Source organism: Bolinopsis microptera, chromosome 5, assembly GCF_026151205.1.
Source record: "Bolinopsis microptera isolate Bmic1 chromosome 5, MBARI_Bmic_1.0, whole genome shotgun sequence".
NCBI lineage: Eukaryota > Metazoa > Ctenophora > Tentaculata > Lobata > Bolinopsidae > Bolinopsis > Bolinopsis microptera.
Window position 1 is genome coordinate 11,499,705 of NC_087076.1, and position 18,349 is coordinate 11,518,053.

General features: G+C 36.8%; 3 protein-coding genes across 7 annotated transcripts in view; 2 read left to right on the forward strand and 1 right to left on the reverse strand.

The window, feature by feature from the left end:
- Positions 1 to 11,794, forward strand: part of LOC134815866 (uncharacterized) — a 33,454-nt gene extending 21,660 nt beyond the window's left edge. The window contains exons 1-5 of one of the 3 annotated variants that reach the window (XM_063824458.1): positions 8,355 to 8,489; positions 9,747 to 10,276; positions 10,459 to 10,725; positions 10,935 to 11,201; positions 11,509 to 11,794. In XM_063824458.1, the coding sequence (XP_063680528.1) occupies positions 9,761 to 10,276; positions 10,459 to 10,725; positions 10,935 to 11,201; positions 11,509 to 11,601 (1,143 nt within the window). In that variant the 5' untranslated portion in view covers positions 8,355 to 8,489; positions 9,747 to 9,760 and the 3' untranslated portion in view covers positions 11,602 to 11,794. The other 2 variants (XM_063824459.1, XM_063824457.1) reach the window with 2 other exon arrangements.
- Positions 2,449 to 16,939, reverse strand: LOC134815870 (uncharacterized). 3 transcript variants are annotated; one of them, XM_063824463.1, is made up of 3 exons: positions 16,840 to 16,939; positions 16,346 to 16,455; positions 2,449 to 2,768 (listed from the first exon to the last, which is right to left on the reverse strand). In XM_063824463.1, the coding sequence occupies exons 1-3, from the start codon at positions 16,930 to 16,932 to the stop codon at positions 2,654 to 2,656; spliced, it is 318 nt and encodes a 105-aa protein (XP_063680533.1). In that variant the 5' UTR covers positions 16,933 to 16,939; the 3' UTR covers positions 2,449 to 2,653. The 3 variants fall into 3 exon arrangements, 2 of the variants coding, with proteins under 2 accessions (XP_063680533.1, XP_063680532.1); XM_063824462.1 differs by having other exon boundaries at positions 16,346 to 16,464; XR_010160318.1 differs by lacking the exons at positions 16,346 to 16,455; positions 16,840 to 16,939 and adding an exon at positions 11,908 to 12,004.
- Positions 14,272 to 15,766, forward strand: LOC134815323 (keratinocyte proline-rich protein-like). The gene is made up of 3 exons (XM_063823840.1): positions 14,272 to 14,782; positions 15,012 to 15,284; positions 15,498 to 15,766. Exons 1-3 carry the CDS (start codon positions 14,291 to 14,293, stop codon positions 15,588 to 15,590), a joined length of 858 nt encoding a protein of 285 aa, XP_063679910.1. The 5' UTR covers positions 14,272 to 14,290; the 3' UTR covers positions 15,591 to 15,766.
- Positions 16,940 to 18,349: the final 1,410 nt, after the last annotated feature.

Here is an 18,349-nt window from a genome sequence, read left to right on the forward strand (position 1 = left end):
CGTGAAGCATTCTGTTTACGCTCTCATCATTTTGTAGAATGAGATATCGTTCATTTAAAATTGGGTAATTATAGGCCTGTCAATGATTGCAGCCCAATTAAGAGCTGATCAATTGCAGCTCCTTGTGCCATATAAGGGATAACTGAGGTCACGTGACAGTCGGTCCTATCACGTGACCTTGATTCGTTAATCCTCGAGCACGTGATCACATTCGTAACGTGTCGTATGCCGACTAGGATATTTTGTGACGTCACCAGAGCTCAAGTTACTTGATCAGGCCTTATATGGAGTAATACAGTGTTTCGTGTGTAATTGGACCCAATTAGAGGAGCTGAACGCTCAATTATAACAGCATCTGGTACCACCTTCTGAAACCCAGCAAACAGCTGGCTCAGAGAATCGAAAATAGAAGGATTTTTTATGGATGAAAATCGAAGGGAAAACCTTGTAACGCTACATTTTCGATGACGCTGAACAAGAATAAACTGGTCATAATTATCATACTCTCGTGTAACGTACTTGAAATTTGAATCATGCTATCAATTGTAATACAATTTGTACAATAAGCTGAGCTGCTTAACGGCTGGTATTCCTGGGCCGCGCTCATCCCAGCTTGTCATTCCGCCTCAGCTTCACTGTTTGTGAATATTACAGCCTGGGGTCCCCAGGTAACGGCTGGCACCGCAATCTCTTCATAATCTCAGTTTTTGTAAATAACGAAGCCTCTAGTTCACAGCCAATGAGCGGGCTTACGAAGGAAAGATCTCGAGTTGAGAAGACGAAAGAAATTTATCCAAATATGTGCTAAAGATTCAAACGAATACGGATAACAACCAATATCGAGAAGGACTCCCAATGGATTGTATCGGGACTTCTATAAGCGTTATTTCAAGTCTTTATAGCGGTTTTAGGATGAACTAACGGTATTTTAGGATTGTGTTAGGGCTACTTACGAGTAGGTTGACACTCCTGTTATGAGAATGTTCCCCTTCCGTAGAATGAAGGGAACAAGTTGCTGTTGGAATTTCAATTATTCATCTTCCACCCGTAGTCCCTACAATTTAGGTTCGCACATGTGCGCGGCTTCGAGGGCATAAGTTAATTAAGATATGTGCAGTCTAGCTAGTGCACTGCGCGCGATTTAGCGCTACTTGAACTGACCAATTTGCATTCGGCGCCAGCTGCAGAAGGAATTCTCAGTATTCAATTTTAACTCTCTTCCAGTATATTTCAGGGCAACGTTTTAACGTGCACATAGCAAATTAATGTTATGAAATGATAAATGAATTTCTTATTATGATATTAATCTGCAAGCACATTCATCCGGTCGAACTTATCTAATGTAAAATATACAGCAGGGTGTCAGAATTATTGGCGTGTTCGAAATTTTATGTGTATTTTATGATGAAATCAATATTTTTCAACGGGTCATAACTTTACTTCTGAAAAATTACAAAATTCAAAAACTGGTCTGTTGTTTGAACTTTTTCTTAATTTCAGAATTTTGTGTTGATGTACCTCAAAAGCCATAATTTAGGCCGTTATTTAAAGGGTCGATTCCATACTTGGTTAGATTTATGAAGGAGCAAGGGATTTATGTGTAATTTATTTTCGGTTGTGATGGATATTTTTTGATGCTATAAAAACTGATTACCAAAGAATATTATTAGCTTCCTCCATGTGACCACGGGCTTTCTAGTCTTACTTACAATTCTGAAGATTATCTTTGTATCTCTGTCTGTATGTCTGTACGACCGCCCACGTGCAAATTAGGTAAACAAATAAAAGTTGTGTAGTAACCATGGTAACCTTGGTGAACGCGCACGTGCAAAGATTTGCGAGCATTTTGATCGGTTTTGTTGTGTTGAGTGCGATTTTAATCGGCTGTATCATCGGCTGTGACGTGGATATAACAAAAGTAAAAAGTCTACATTTAAAGGGTCCTATCAGTTCTAAGAATCTGTCTTTGCACCTTCCTCTGAAGTCACGTCCTCTTTATTTTCCCCGTCTTGTTGATCAGGTATCAGACCAACTCCTAGAGATCTAAATAAGCTCTCATTTGACAGACTATTGGCCCACTTTAATCTGTTGAAAGTAACGGGCAGATACCCCTCTCTGTTTACTGTGAACTCTACACCGTCAGGTAGTTTAATGTGCAGATTGTCTGTGTTAAAGGCTGGCAGCTGGGAGGGGTCGGTCACCTGTTCTGACACGTGGTGTTCTGGGAAGGAAGGGTTTACATCGCTGTCATTCTTAACGAAGTCTAGAAGTTCGTTCCAAGACGACATTACCTAGCATTAAGAAAGGTATGATAAGGCAGTAGAGTTTAGATGTAGGTTAAAATTTATATTATGGAGGAGTATCTTAATTGGAGAGATAATTTATTGAATAATATACATGATATGCACTGAATATGCTATCAATTAAAGCAATAATAAAACAATGTAATGGGAATCATAAATAAAAGAAAAATAATTTATTTACACAAAACGGATCACTTCTAGACAAAAACACAAATCTTATCTATATAATACACTTTATACACGTTCTAAACAAAATTCTCAATATTAAATCATTCACATCAAGTCATAGGATCATAAATCTAAATCCGAGCAAGTTCCAAACAAGTTATTTAATCTAACAAGTGTCCTCCTCACTGAGCAGCGGACCACGCCCCGGTTCCCGGATAATAAGGTCCCATGTAGAGGCAACTATTTCTCAACTTCCTCTGTGTCTCCCACAATTCCTTGTCCAATACACTGTCACTCCTGAAAAGATTGTGTGTTATTCACTAATTACTAACTAATTACTAACTAATTACTAACTAATTACTAACTAATTAGTTAGTAACATAGTTACGTCTCGCCACTGACACGTATACAAACGACTTAAACCATTTTCTTATACTTTTCTTATAAACCTTCACTCTAAATATACAGCTATGTTATTCAAGTTTTCACCAATTCTGTGATTTAGTTACTCGGGAACAAACACATGATCTCTGTCTTTATGCAGCATAACGGCAATATAACAGCAGTAAAGTCGGCCTGTTACCACGGACAACTCTACCACCGAACTAGGGGGAGATTGTGAGAATCTTGATTCCTGATGCCAAGCGCCAGCTGGTGAGCTGGCATTCCGTGAAAACATTCATTGAAGAAATCATGCATTAAGATGTTATATACATAATGAAATATTTAGAATTTATAAGTAAGAAATCGTATGATGCTGCTTCTTTTGAATAATTGGTAGTGCAATCGCTCAACCAATGCTGAGATATCATACGTTTACAAGTGAAGTTGTATTTCGCGTGCACGCATCTTATTAATCTTTTACACGTGCCGCGTGTCACGTGATGTAATGTACTTGACGAGAATTTGTTGTTCAATAATCGATTTTCTGCTTGACCAGAAAAAATAATATGGATAATAAAAAACAATCCGAAATAATTTCAGGAAAAAACAACGCACTGAAAATTCTGTTAATAAACCATAATCAAGATGGTGGGTATATAGATGTGGATTCTGGTGGGGGAGAGAGGCATTTTGTACAGCAGTGAACCAATTAGCTTCCACTATTGAACAATGAAACTCAGAATCACTTTCACGTGTCAAATAAAGCCTCGTCTCACCAGAATTCACATATATATTAAGATCCCGTTAGTACATATAATACTCCATTTTGCCCCAATTTAGGGCTGAACAGAATTGTTAGAAGGGAAGAATTCTGTTGGGGTCTTGATTTGCTGCTTAGGAATATATTATCAGCCTTGCATATTACAATATTTTAGGATTGAGAGTTCAGATCACTCGATTCATTGGAGAGAAATTCAGGTATTTCAGTGATAGTTTCAACCACCAGCAAACAGCTCCTACTTTTGTAATGTGTAAAAAGATAGTCGCGCTTGCCAGCACTGTTATAGCAATATAAATCAGATAATATGGTTATATCAATTACTAGTTTCTGTATCTACAAGAGATTTCGTTCCTATAATGTACGGCTGGTAAGTAGACAGTTTAAGTTTGTGTAATTGTTGAGAGGTAGTAACTACTTCTCAACAATTACACAAACTTAAACTACCTCAGGTAGTTATTTCATGCGTCTGGAGTGTAGACGTTTAAGATGGACGTAAACAAAGAGATGGTTGCTGAGTAATGAGTTACGAAGAAGACCCTTACAAACAATGAGATTGAGCAATATACCGCCGTGGCTATTTCATGGGAATAACAGTTCAACAACAAGGAGCAGGAATATTAAAACAGAGGTTTAACAGTCACAAAATATACCAGTCACAAAATATACCAGTTTATAAGATTTGATACCATATGTAGTATCATTACAATGGATATTGATATCGATTTTTAAATGATAACTTCTAGCCAGCCGATAAAAATATACATTAATTGGTGTTGACTTAACTAAAACCTATCGTGTTTGTATTCCTTTTTCCCTTCCTAAGTTTTATCAAAATTAAAATAACTTACTTAAAGCCTAGAACGAGTTAAAGGGGCCGGGGTCTTCATCAAAAGCCTTACGAGTTAAACTCAGTTAATGTCTTCATTATCACTGAACCAATCCAGCCCAAATCTTTCAAGATAGCTACAGATATAATTCTTATTTCAAATTTCAGAATACAGAGGAATTATATAACTCAAAAAATAAAAGAGGAATTATATAACTCAAAAAATAAAAAGTTTGGGACCTTTATTCGCCCACATTAGTGTGCCCATTCCGGTCATTTTGACGGGTTCGTTGACCTCAATTGGTCAATCAGAAGCCGAGTAAGACACATTTTCAGTCCGTGTCAATCGCGATTTGGTAACCCAACTTCAAAGCATCCTGTAGGATTATGCCCAAGATAAAATAGGTGCATCCGAGTGAAATTGAGTTACTAATACCTTGATGAAAGCCTGTGCTTCAGGAAAAATACTTCTCACATCGTGCAGATATTCTACAGCTTTTGTGCATATATAAATTTTATTATACCCTCTAAATGTGACCTGTTATATATGTGTTTGTACGATAATAAAGTATCTGAAGCACCCTACAGCACCCTACAGCACCTCGGCAATTACACCTCAACACTTGCACAGTTTAGCCACTTTCCTATCATCTAATTCTATTTTACTGAAAAACCTCTCCTACGATCTTCCACGTGCCTGCATCACCTGATTATCCATAATTTTCTTTTCACCTTATCAACTTATCCAACCTTTAACCTGCCACACGACACGATCATCATTTTAAATCTTCAAGCTACGCTACTCTGTACTCGCTAAAACACATTAGCCCATAAATTGCACGCATTAGAAATTACCATCACAGGACAACATGAGACTTTAAAACTTTGAACATAACACGAGGAAATATGGACAGAACTGAACAAGAACAAAAACCACATTCAAAGACTGAGGAATCAGGAGGACTCTGCAACCCAGGAATCAACTAATTAGCTATCATCGCTCAATAATCGGTTTGGTAACGACGTTACATATGCATACTTTGATTCTCCGACTTTAAAGCTGACTTAAAGAAACCAGGGAATTAATATTACCTTCCTAAAATTAAATCGTTGATTTTATTTCTATATCACTTTTTATTTTTATTTTTATTCTTTCAAACAATCCAGTACATTGTGCCAGAAAGTTTGAGATTTAAATTTTGGAAGCATGTAGGGCTAGAGATCTGATATCGATCGTAAATACTAAAAATAATCTACCACAATTGTTACTGCAGTTTTACAGAACTCTAAATAATTAATGAACACACTTGCAGGTACCACCCGTATTCCCACTCAGAACTGAGTTTTGTAATTTTCCGATACGAGATTGGGGACAAACAAACAAACAACTGTTTATGGAGTCTTGTCCCTTTATTTGTTTTATGTTGTATAAAATAACTAGATATATCATGTTGTATATTTGAGATGTTCCGTAATGTTGTATAACATATAAGTTTTGATTTGTTTATTTAGCACTGACTGATCTTTGAATTTCTTCGGAATACAGAGGAGATCTGTTAGTAGCCGCGATAATTTGCCTACCTGAACTGAAATAGCAAAGTAATAATGATATAATATGGAGATAAACTGACAAATAATTATCAGTTTATTTTCTTCTCTTATTATTACTACATTAAACTACTTACTTATACTATTATAGCCGGATATTCGATCAATTTCTAAATTTGATCACTATTAGAGTGAATCATTGCATTCTTCATGAAATATACGAACACTGAACAGTGAACACCCACCACTTATAATAGTAGTCAATCTCTTAAATTTAGCCTCTACTAAATTAGCCTCTACTAAATTCCTCTTTAATTGTACTCCAGTTGTATCGGTGCAGAGTTGAGAGTTGCCAACTTTCCAGACTTGGCAAACTTCTAAACTTAACTACTTCGGTGCTCTTATTAAGATCCAATTGTTAAGATCTCTATAAAACTGCTACTTGCCAGCTCAGTAACAATAAGTTTGTAAAGCTCAGTAACAGCTATCTCTAAGTTTGTAAAGATGTGGAATATTTGATGATGATGAGGCGTCAAAACATGAGCTCATGAGGCCCTACCACATACCAGTAATTTAATATTACCTTCCTAAAATTAAATCGTTGATTTTACTATCACTTTTTCTTTCTTTTTGAGTGGAATTTGAATTAAAATATTGTCAAATTGTTGTTATTCTAGAGGGTTTTAAAAAATTGTAATCAACCATAAGCATTTGAAAACCCCCTCCCCTCCCCTCGGCTGATTACGTAATATGTAAACGACCCCTTAGTTAAGAGTTGACTTATGGTCAATACTGATATAAAATGTAACATTATTAATAATATGTAATCTGTGATGAAAACAATTGTCAAAATTCGGTGGTTTATTTTAAGTAGTATTCCTCTATCACCTATATAAACTATATTACTCTTTCCTCATAAGTGACACTATAATCATTGCATTCTTCATGAAATATACGAACACTGAACAGTGAACACCCACCACTTATAATAGTAGTCAATCTCTTAAATTTAGCCTCTACTAAATTAGCCTCTACTAAATTCCTCTTTAATTGTACTCCAGTTGTATCGGTGCAGAGTTGAGAGTTGCCAACTTTCCAGACTTGGCAAACTTCTAAACTTAACTACTTCGGTGCTCTTATTAAGATCCAATTGTTAAGATCTCTATAAAACTGCTACTTGCCAGCTCAGTAACAATAAGTTTGTAAAGCTCAGTAACAGCTATCTCTAAGTTTGTAAAGATGTGGAATATTTGATGATGATGAGGCGTCAAAACATGAGCTCATGAGGCCCTACCACATACCAGTAATTTAAAATTACCTTCCTAAAATTAAATCGTTGATTTCACTATCACTTTTTCTTTCTTTTTTTTCTTTTTTCTTTCAAACATTCCTGTACATTGTGCAGAAAGTTTGAGATTTAAATTTTGGAAACATGTAGGAATAAAGATCTGACATCGATTGTAAATATACTAAAAATACTCTAGCACAATTGTAACTGCAGTTTTACAGAAATCTAAATAATTAATGAACACACTTGCAGGTACCACCCGTATTCCCACTCAGAACTGAGTTTTGTAATTTTCCGATACGAGATTGGGGACGGGTTCTATAAACAAACAAACAAACAAACAACTGTTTATGGAGTCTTGTCCCTTTATTTGTTTTATGTTGTATAAAATAGCTAGATATATCATGTTGTATATTTGAGATGTTCCGTAATGTTGTATAACATATAAGTTTCGATTTGTTTATTTAGCACTGACTGATCTTTGAATTTCTTCGGAATACAGAAGAGATCTGTTAGTAGCCGCGATAATTCGCCTACCTGAACTTAAATAGCAAAGTAATAATGATATAATATGGAGATAAACTGACAAATAATTATCAGTTTATTTTCATCTCGTTACCATTAGCTCCTCACTAACCTTAATTCTCTTTTAATCAGCCAACTGGTCTGACCAACTTTCCATGTGTGTAATTGAAAGTTTCTAGACTACGTTTGAACTAGGTAGACTAATGTTTGTATAATTAAAACAATTATTAGAGATGTTTAGAAAGAGACAGTACAGGTGATGATGAGCAGATAACAATGATGCAGCGGAACCTGGTGAGGGTGAGCCAGCCCCATGTGGTGACACCACCCCTAATTACTTTTCAATAACCCAACCGAGCGGTGGGGACCAGAACTCAGTTTGTCAAAGTTCGATCACTGTTGAGGCACGTTCAGGGTGTAGGAGTAAATCTCTTTGTGGGGGGGGGGGGGGCTAAAATTATAGAGTTTTTAAAATGTAGCGCGCTATGCGCCTGAATTTCTAAACAGCGACTGCGAAACATTCAGTGTCAACCATACTATTTACTTTGACTAGGTGGTATTAGGAAATGATGCGATGAGGGAAAGTATCGACTGACTCCGAAAAAAAAGACTTAAAAATTATTAAGAGCTTACGGGTACAAAACCAACATAGATACAACTTTGAAGGTGAGTAAACAATTGCACTGCCACAATTGAAATTTGTATCTGATGAGGGCGGTAGTAAACTGACCACATCTATGCTTAATAAACCATGTCATTTATAATTTAGTACTAAACTTTGAACTTATTTTCGATTTTTCACGTTTTGAGTACGCCTTGAGTTGATCAGTACGATTAGTAAGTTTTTCGTATAGAAATGCTGATGGGTGTGGGCAGGAAAAATTAGTATGCGACTGATTTAAACAGTTGGTCAACAGAGTTCAGTTCACCGAGGTACTAATATTAAGGAGATTAGCAAAGTTTTATTGTTAATAAAATTGATTTGAAACAAAAATATTTGCCAAAATTCACGTTACATTTCTGCTGACGTCAGCAATGCTCAGACCCCCCTCCCCCCTCCCGTCAGCGACCGTCAGCATTTCCAAACCCCCCCCCCCCCTACCTCCTTGTTTGCTGACATCATATGTGAACACTCCCATATTGTATTCTTTGGAAGAATTTCAGAAAGTTTGCTTTCACGATTGAAATATAGCAATGTAAAATCACAAAGTGAAATTATAAATCAAGCAAGATTTTGGCTTTCCTGTTTAGGGGTCAAACGATAAAGTCCTTTAAATTTTGAAAATATACTTTAATTAATAGGTCTCAAAAAAGGTGCAAAGAGAGATTCTGCAATTTTTTTGGACAATTTGCTTTAAAGGAAGGAATTCTAGCAATGAAGAATATAAATTTGGACCACTCTAAGTCTTTAGCAGTAAGGCAATTTGGATAATGCAATTTGCAGATTGGCCAAATGAGCCAAAAAATGTTGGCCCCTTTCGGCCTTTCCGCCCCTTGCCAAGATTTTATGGGGGGGCGGTCGCCCCCCCCCCCCCCCCCCTCTTCCTACACCCCTTGGCACGTTGACAGGAGTGGCGTAGAGACCGTCCCCGCTACCCCCGCTACACAGTGGGGCAGCATTTTCCCGAATGTTAGAGTTTTTCAAACGTCCGATTTGTGTATTATCCAGTTCACTTAAACGTCCGGTATTTGAGGGTACAAAATGATTCCATGGATTATGGGGCGGCAAAAAGCTGTAGGGGCGGCAAAAAAAAGGCCTGAATTTTTTAGGTTTTCAGACAAATTTAAGGTGGGCGGCAAAAACAATGAGCGGGGAGGGAGGGAGGGACACTTGTTCATAAAATTTTGATTAAGTTTTAAGAATTACGTAACTCAAAAATTGATTTTTGTTGTAATAACTTTGTAATCCTCACTTTAATCTAGCACGCTACATCACGATGCGGTTCTTTCTGTTTCTCGTTGTTGTGCTGGCTTGTGTTGCCCTCACTACAGGCAAAAAGGATAAGTCCAAATCAAAATGCAAGAAGTTGGAGAAAAAGATCAATAAGTGTTTCAAGAAAGGCTTCTCTCCAAAATCTCTCGAAGGTTGCAAAATAGAAGATAAAAAAATTAAGAAAAGACCCGCTAAGAAATGCGAAGCACTGGAAGATCAGGTCATCGCTGCAGGTTGCAGCATTAAAGCATGTAAAGAACCTGAACCTGAACCTGAACCTGAACCTGAACCTGAACCTGAACCTGAACCTGAACCTGAACCTGAACCTGAACCTGAACCTGAACCTGAACCTGAACCTGAACCTGAACCTGAACCTGAACCTGAACCTGAACCAACTGGTCCAACTTGGTGCCAACACGAGAACAGTTTCCTGTACAGCTATGCTGGAGCATCCTACAACAGTCTAGAAGATGCTAAAAATGCTTGTTTGGAGAACGCCAAATGTAATGGAATCACTCAGGTTTGTTAAAACAATCAATTTAATAATATACGACTCTATTTTTTTCAATATTACTTACATATAATATGCTTATTGCTTTAAAATATAAAATACTCAAATATTTTTGAAAAAGTTAGCTCTCCAATTATTCTATAAGTACGACCTTAAAGATCTCCATTTTTAAATAATTTTCAACTTTTCAGGAGCCTTACTACAGTAACCGATATACACAACGAGTTGGACCTGAAATACACGACTGGAGCCCTACCGGTGAAACTTCTTGGACAGTCTGTGATGAACCAGAACCTGAACCAGAACCTGAACCTGAACCAGAACCTGAACCAACTGGTCCAACTTGGTGCCAACACGAGAACAGTTTCCTGTACAGCTATGCTGGAGCATCCTACAACAGTCTAGAAGATGCTAAAAATGCTTGTTTGGAGAACGCCAAATGTAATGGAATCACTCAGGTTTGTTAAAACAATCAATTTAATAATATACGACTCTCATTTTTTCAATATTACTTACTTATAATATGCTTATTGCTTTAAAATATAAAATATTCGAATATTTTTGAAAAAGTTAGCTCTCCAATTATTCTATTTAAAGTACCACCTTAAAGTATACGTTTTTTCAGAGTATAAAGATCTCCATTTTTAAACAATTTTTAACTTTTCAGGAGCCTTACAACAGTAACCGATATACACAACGAGTTGGACCTGAAATACACGACTGGAGCCCTACCGGTGAAACTTCTTGGACAGTCTGTGATGAACCAGAACCTGAACCAGAACCTGTACCTGAACCAGAACCTGAACCAACTGGTCCAACTTGGTGCCAACACGAGAACAGTTTCCTGTACAGCTATGCTGGAGCATCCTACAACAGTCTAGAAGATGCTAAAAATGCTTGTTTGGAGAACGCCAAATGTAATGGAATCACTCAGGTACGTTTCTTATCAATAATATAATGCAATTTTCTAGGGTTATGTATCAAAGTGAGCTAAGCACTTCAAACTTGAAATAGTGTTGTTTTGATCGCGTAGAAGAACAGTTCATAAAACTGCGTCCAGCCGTTTAAAGTTTGTAGTTTGGATTGTGTCATAAGCAGATCTTCTTGAACGATCTTCTTGAACTGTGGTTCACATATAACACCAACAGAACCAAAACATCTGTATAAAAACGAACAATAGGTTGTCCTTCTGCTTGTACTTTGGATGCAGTTATAAAGTTCCTTGACCGAATATATTTCAGGAGCCTTACAACAGTAACCGATATACACAACGAGTTGGACCTGAAATACACGACTGGAGCCCAACCGGTGAAACTTCTTGGACAGTCTGTTAAAATATTATTGAATATTTCAACGTTAAGAAGCATGAGAACACCTAAATATGTTAAGACTTTATTATGATATAGGTGGAAGAATTTAACTTTCAAAGATTAAAATACAGTTTAGAAAATTTTTGCATGACACAAAAATAAACTGATTACTGACATTATTTTATCTTAATATTTGCAAATTCGATCAAGCAGCAAAGAGGCATTTTTATTTCTGAGTTAAACACAAAAAGTAAATGGGCATTGCACTAAAAATACCAAAATTATTGACTATCAAGGATTATGCCGAGAGGACTTCTCAAAACCTCTAACTTAGCTTCAGGAGCAGTGGAGTATCTTGGTATCTCGTAGCTGCTTATAGCACCTCGGGGAAATGTTCAACATGTTCTTCAAGATAGTTGATGACAGGGTCATCAACTATCTTGACAGGGTCATCAACTATAGTCTATATTGACGGGGTCATCAAATATCTTGACAGGGTCATTAACTATCTTGACAGCGTCATCAACTATCTTGACAGCGTCATCAACTATCTTGACAGGGTCATCAAATATCTTGACAGGGTCATCAACTATCTTGACAGGGTCATGTAGTTAGGGACAATTAACATTAATACCCAACCATATGGGAAAAAATTTGCGGCAAGCTGTTTTCTGCAGGAATGTGTTGTCCATAATGTGACATTATGATAATGTCAGGAACCACCCCATAGAGTTTTGAATCTGGATCTGATTGGGGAAAAAAGTTAGAGCAAATTTTCTGCAGCTGCCTAACTCAGCCTGAGAACCGCACTCCAAAAACTCGTAACTGTCGTAAGAAAGACACATAGGAGCCCCATAGGGGTGCAAAATAACCGCAATAATGATTAATGACATTAATATGTAGGGCGAATCAGTGTTTCAGGGTCATCAGACTAGTATTCAATTTTTTGTATTATTTAAATTTTCAATTTTATAATGTTCAAAATTGCTCAAAAAGTTTATTAATATTTGAGGTAAAATGAAACCATACCTTAGAAGGACACACAATCAACTATGATTGGAATTTTCTTATAAATTTCGAACATTCAGTGTAATTCTACTGCAGTTGTAAGTTCGATAAACTATATTGCATTTGTAAACTATAGTTAGTAGTTTATAATTATATATATTGATTTCAAAACCCCTGGAAAACAGTAGTTTACAACAAAACACTTAATAGTATACTTACTGTAAAGTTGTTTCATTTCGGTAAATAGTCGTGCAGTTAATTGCCCATTTTCCACAATCCGATATTTCATGTGGGCGATATGATTTCTCCCTTCCCCGCGATTTCTTTGTTCTTCTCCCTTCCCCGTATTTAAGTTTTAGCACTGCTCCAACCTTGTGCAATTACGATGGTTACCAAACAAATACGGGGGCAATTAACCCAAGTTGCCCTCCCTTTTGTCTCTTTTGTCCTCATTTGGATGTTGTTAGTTTTAGCACTGCTCCAACGTGAGTATGAGTAACACAGTTTTACCAGAATCACCTCAGTATTTAAATCAGTTCAGTTCCCACACGTTCACTATGAATTCCTCTTGTATCTTACAATTTACCTGGGGTCCTTGTTGGTATGGGGCCAGATTGCCAGATTTTGGATTCCTCTTTCATCTATCCCTCTAATTATTATTGCAACATTGTTTGCTTTCCAAAGGTTAGGTTGAGTCAACTTGGTCATTCAAGCAATATAATGCTCAAACCGAGGGATGAAGGTACTGACTCTACACCTTTATTTAAATTATATTGTCCATCTGCAATATTCCAAAAGGTAATCGTTAAACCTTTTTTTTAATTTAAAGGCTTTGCCCATTAATAACAATTAATAATAACAGTTTGATCGGTCGCAGTCGGGGAGCCGATTTCCCTGTCTAAAAGACAACAGTTACTGCGTTTCGGCCACAGCCGAAGCTGTAGGGGCGGCAAAAAAGAAAGCCTGACATTTTTTTAGGAATTTGGAAAAATTTAAGGTGGGCGGCAAAAACAATTAGCAGGGAGCGAGGGAGGGGCACTTGTTGATAAAAATGTTGATTGAGTTTTTATCTGATGAGGGCGGTAATAAACTGACCAAAGCTATCATTAAACCATAACATTTATTTATTTTTATTTTTCACGTTTTGATTACATGTTGAGAGTTGAGAGTTTGTTTTCCGTTCTAATCATATTTATGGTAGCTCTGGAGCTGGCGAAGGTTCCAGAAGGTGACTTCGGAAGAGTCTGGGTTGCTGGACTGACGAGCCTCTCAAAGCAGATGCAATATTTAAGTGCACAATTTTGCGTAAATAAAAGTCCGTTCTCACATTTTAAAATTGTAGGTAGGCAACAAAAACATTTATGGGGCCTCGTTCAGGAGGACAATTCCTCGGTTTGCCTCGGCCTCGGTTAAAAATTAAGTTGCTATTCCTCGGCCTCGGCGAAAATATGAAGATTTTAAGGGTCGACCGAGTCCTCGGCCTCGGTTTTACTAAGGAATAGCGATTTTTCCTCAGCCTTGGTTTTATCAAAGCAAAATTTCCTCGGTCGCAAATCCTGCCCTCGGTCGACCCTTGATTGCTAGACTGGTGGTGAGAGGTACCTGTCCTCAGTACTTTATCTTTTTTAAATGTACTAAACTCGAAAAATGATTTTTGTTGTAATAACTTTGTAATCCTCACTTTAATCTAGCACGCTACATCACGATGCGGTTCTTTCTGTTTCTCGTTGTTGTGCTGGCTTGTGTTGCCCTCACTACAGGCAAAAAGGATAAGTCCAAATCAAAATGCAAGAAGTTGGAGAAAAAGATCAATAAGTGTTTCAAGAAAGGCTTTTCTCCAAAATCTCTCGAAGGTTGCAAAATAGAAGATGAAAAAATAAAGAAAAGACGTGCTAAGAAATGCAAAGCACTTGAAGATCAGGTCATCTCTGCAGGTTGCAGCATTAAAGCATGTAAAGGACCTGAACCAGAACCAGAACCTGAACCTGAACCTGAACCTGAACCTGAACCTGAACCTGAACCTGAACCTGAACCTGAACCTGAACCTGAACCTGAACCTGAACCTGAACCAACTGGTCCAACTTGGTGCCAACACGAGAACAGTTTCCTGTACAGCTATGGTGGAGCATCCTACAACAGTCTAGAAGATGCTAAAAATGCTTGTTTGGAGAATGCCAAATGTAATGGAATCACTCAGGTTTGTTAAAACAATCAATTTAATAATACACGACTCTTTTTTTTTCAATATTACTTACATAGTAGTAGTAGTATTACTTACATATAATATGCTTATTGCTTTAAAATATAAAATACTCGAATATTTTTGAAAAAGTTAGCTCTCCAATTATTCTATAAGTTCCACCTTAAAGTAGACGTTTTATCGGAGTATAAAGATCTCCATTTTTAAACAATTTTTAACTTTTAAGGAGCCTTACAAAAGTAACCGTTATACACAACGAGTTGGACCTGAAATACACGACTGGAGCCCAACCGGTGAAACTTCTTGGACAGTCTGCGATGAACCAGAAGTAGAACCTGAACCAGAAGTAGAACCTGAACCAGAACCTGAACCAACTGGTCCAACTTGGTGCCAACACGAGAACAGTTTCCTGTACAGCTATGCTGGAGCATCCTACAACAGTCTAGAAGATGCTAAAAATGCTTGTTTGGAAAACGCCAAATGTAATGGAATCACTCAGGTTTGTTAAAACAATCAATATAATAATATGTACTACTCTCTTTTTTTCAATATTACTTACAGTACATATAATGAGCTTATTGCTTTAAAATATAAAATACTCGAATATTTTTGAAAAAGTTAGCTCTCCAATTATTCTATAAGTTCCACCTTAAAGTAGACATTTTATCGGAGTATAAAGATCTCCATTTTTAAACGACTCTCAACTTTTCAGGAGCCTTACAACAGTAACCGATATACACAACGAGTTGGACCTAAAATACAGGACTGGAGCCCAACCGGTGAAACTTCATGGACAGTCTGTTAAAATATTATTGAATATTTGAATTTGAAGAAGCATGAGAACACCTAAATATGTTAAGACTTTATTATGATATAGGTGGAAGAATTTAACATTCAAAGATTAAAATACAGTTTAGAAATTTTTTGCATGACACAAAAATGAACTGATTACTGACATGATTTTATCTTGATATTTGCAAATTCGATCAAGCAGCAAAGAGGCATGTTTTATTTCTGAGTTAAACACAAAAAGTAAATGGGCATTGCACTAAAAATACTAAAATTATTTAAGTAAAATACAATTTTAAGTAAAATACAGTTTTACTTAAATTCAACTGACGGCTCCCAGATGACATATATGCACATGTTCATGAATCGGTTGGTTGGGCTGTGATTGTATCGACCATGAGTACCAAGCAAGCAGATATTTGAATTGACTAGATTTTCACAGGTAAACAATTCGGAAAGTCATGGGCCGGCATAGTGCCGGGGCGGGTATGATGCGCCAACGTCCGAGTTTCATGCCTGGTGCTCTACCAATTGAGCTACAAGCCCTATTCAGCGCAGGAACTTCTTGCAAGTCTATCAGTAAGCAATCGTGTAGTTATTTCATATCTGCTGCTATTAGTACACTGCATTATATACATTATATGCAACTGGAATAGTCACTGCCATATGTGAGTGTGCATACTGTGTGTAATGTTTTTAATTTAAGGTTTTGAGGGATAAAATTATTGATTGTCAAGGTTTATGACGAGAGGACTTATTAAAACTACTAACTTAGCTTCAGGAGCAGTGGAGTATCTTGGTATCTCGTAGCTGCTTATAGCACGTCGGGGAAATGTGTATTCTCTGCACATGTTTTCAACATGTTCTTCAAGAGCCTGTCCCTGTAATTCCTGTGTAGTATTATTCATAGAAAAAGTTTATTTTGATCGTGAAATAATGCAACTTGTTGATTGTTCCTCAAAGAGGAAATAAGCAACTATAAGTATAATTCATTAATGTAGCCGTCAAAGCTGACCTCCAAGGATCAAACTTAAATTTACTCATCTAATTTGTCGGACTGGGGTGATCCTACTTTTTTATTACTTTTAAAAGAAGCTGTTTAGTGTTCATTGGTCAAATTAACTTGAGTCCCAAGCTAAATAAAAATCGAGTTTGTTCCATAGTTGCAATTTCAAGCCTATACTGGCCTGCTTTTTGTAGCTTATAATAATAAGTAACCAGCTTGAGTTTATAAACTCAAGCTGTATAAATACTAAGTTGCTTACCTTTGACTCTTCCTTAGCGGAGAGTGCGAATTGAGCATCCTTCTTTTTAGCTAATGTGCGAGATCTTCTAATTGCTTCCATATGAAACGACATTTTTAGCTATATAGAGTAATAGATTGAATTAGTCAAAATGTGCATATTAGTAATATTAAAAATAATAAATAGAAGCTTTTTTGCCGTTTCATTGACCAATATTTTACAGTTTTAACTCAATTTTTGACCAGTGACCAGTTAGTGAGGTCATTTTGAGTGATACAAGTCACAATCAAAGAAGTGGAAGCTGTATATCCGGAGAAAACTTTGATGGAATGAAAATTTTGAAAATGTTGTACTGGTACAAGGACATTTTCAGATTTCAGCTTTCCACAACCCAACAACCTGTTTTGACTAGATTTTTATTAAATGACCATCTAGCAAGGTCGCTGAGGAAGGCACAAAATACGATTGAGTTTATAAAAGTTCTATTCCCAAAGAAAACTGTGATAACCAAAAATCATCAGAATATTAAAAGAGATTTTGGAAGATCTTTGAAGAGAAGCTTTTCTGCCATCTAGTCAACTTGACCATAATTTCACAGTTTTCCGTTTTGGCTGAATCTTTGACCAGTGACCAATCAGTGATGTCAGTGAGAGTGACACAAGTCGCCATCAAGGTACTGAAAGCTGTATATCCGGAGAAAACTTTGATGGAAGGAGAATTTTTAAATGTTCTTCTGGTAGGACATTTCCCTCAAGCCAAATTTCGTTGTTTTAACTGAATTTTGTTGATGATTAATTAAGAATATTTAAACGATGTAAAATGATAGAATTTTCAAAAACTGTGATAGAAATAACCTGCTTCTAGAAAGATTAAAATTTCCTGGTCTATGCCTACATTATCACTTACCTGGGGACCTCAGGCTATCATGTTCATAAATAGAGATTTGGTTACTGGGCCGCGCTCAGCCTGTCATTCCGCCTAATCTCTATTCGTTTATGAACATGATAGCCTGAGGTCCCCAGGTAAAGATTCGGCGGAATGACAGGCTGAGCACGAGCCCAGTAACATTATCACTAAAATGGGGCATCCAACAGATGACAAAATAAACATATCAATTCCTTTTCTTAAACTTCGCCCATATAAGCTAACGAACTATGTTATTTGATGTTTTGCTCTATCCAGAGCCCTAGCGCTTGCAGTTAGTAGCCTACACACTACAGAAATCCGCAAAGTTAAAGTTGTAAACTTTTACTCGGCCGAAAATCAGACTTTTCTGAAAATTTTGAAACAACTCAAAATCTACGTTGTCTCAAATTTCTCCCTGGGGGAAGGCCCAACCAGTAAATTTTCTTGTAGTAGTGGGGTGGTAAATACTGTGAAATTAACACGGATTTTAAGAATATTAAATGCCAGTGACGGGTCAAAAGTATGTTTGGTAGCGCTCGATCTTTAAATAAATGTTAAGTGTGCGGACTGCGGCGGTCCGAAATTGCATCAATCTTTTGTTGATAATTTACGACCAGATCAAATA

What these genes read in the sequence shown, in the direction of transcription:
- LOC134815870 (XM_063824462.1), bottom strand. Translation starts at nt 16,932, where the DNA reads ATGTCGTTTCATATGGAAGCAATTAGAAGATCTCGCACATTAGCTAAA. An exon ending in CCGCTAAGGAAGAGTCAAAG is followed by an intron (nt 16,465 to 16,839) that starts GTAAGCAACTTA and finishes AATACTACACAG; the next exon opens with GAATTACAGGGACAGGCTCT. An exon ending in TCCACTGCTCCTGAAGCTAA is followed by an intron (nt 2,769 to 16,345) that starts GTTAGTAGTTTT and finishes CAATCTTTTCAG; the next exon opens with GAGTGACAGTGTATTGGACA.
- LOC134815323 (XM_063823840.1), top strand. Translation starts at nt 14,291, where the DNA reads ATGCGGTTCTTTCTGTTTCTCGTTGTTGTGCTGGCTTGTGTTGCCCTC. An exon ending in AATGTAATGGAATCACTCAG is followed by an intron (nt 14,783 to 15,011) that starts GTTTGTTAAAAC and finishes TTAACTTTTAAG; the next exon opens with GAGCCTTACAAAAGTAACCG. An exon ending in AATGTAATGGAATCACTCAG is followed by an intron (nt 15,285 to 15,497) that starts GTTTGTTAAAAC and finishes TCAACTTTTCAG; the next exon opens with GAGCCTTACAACAGTAACCG.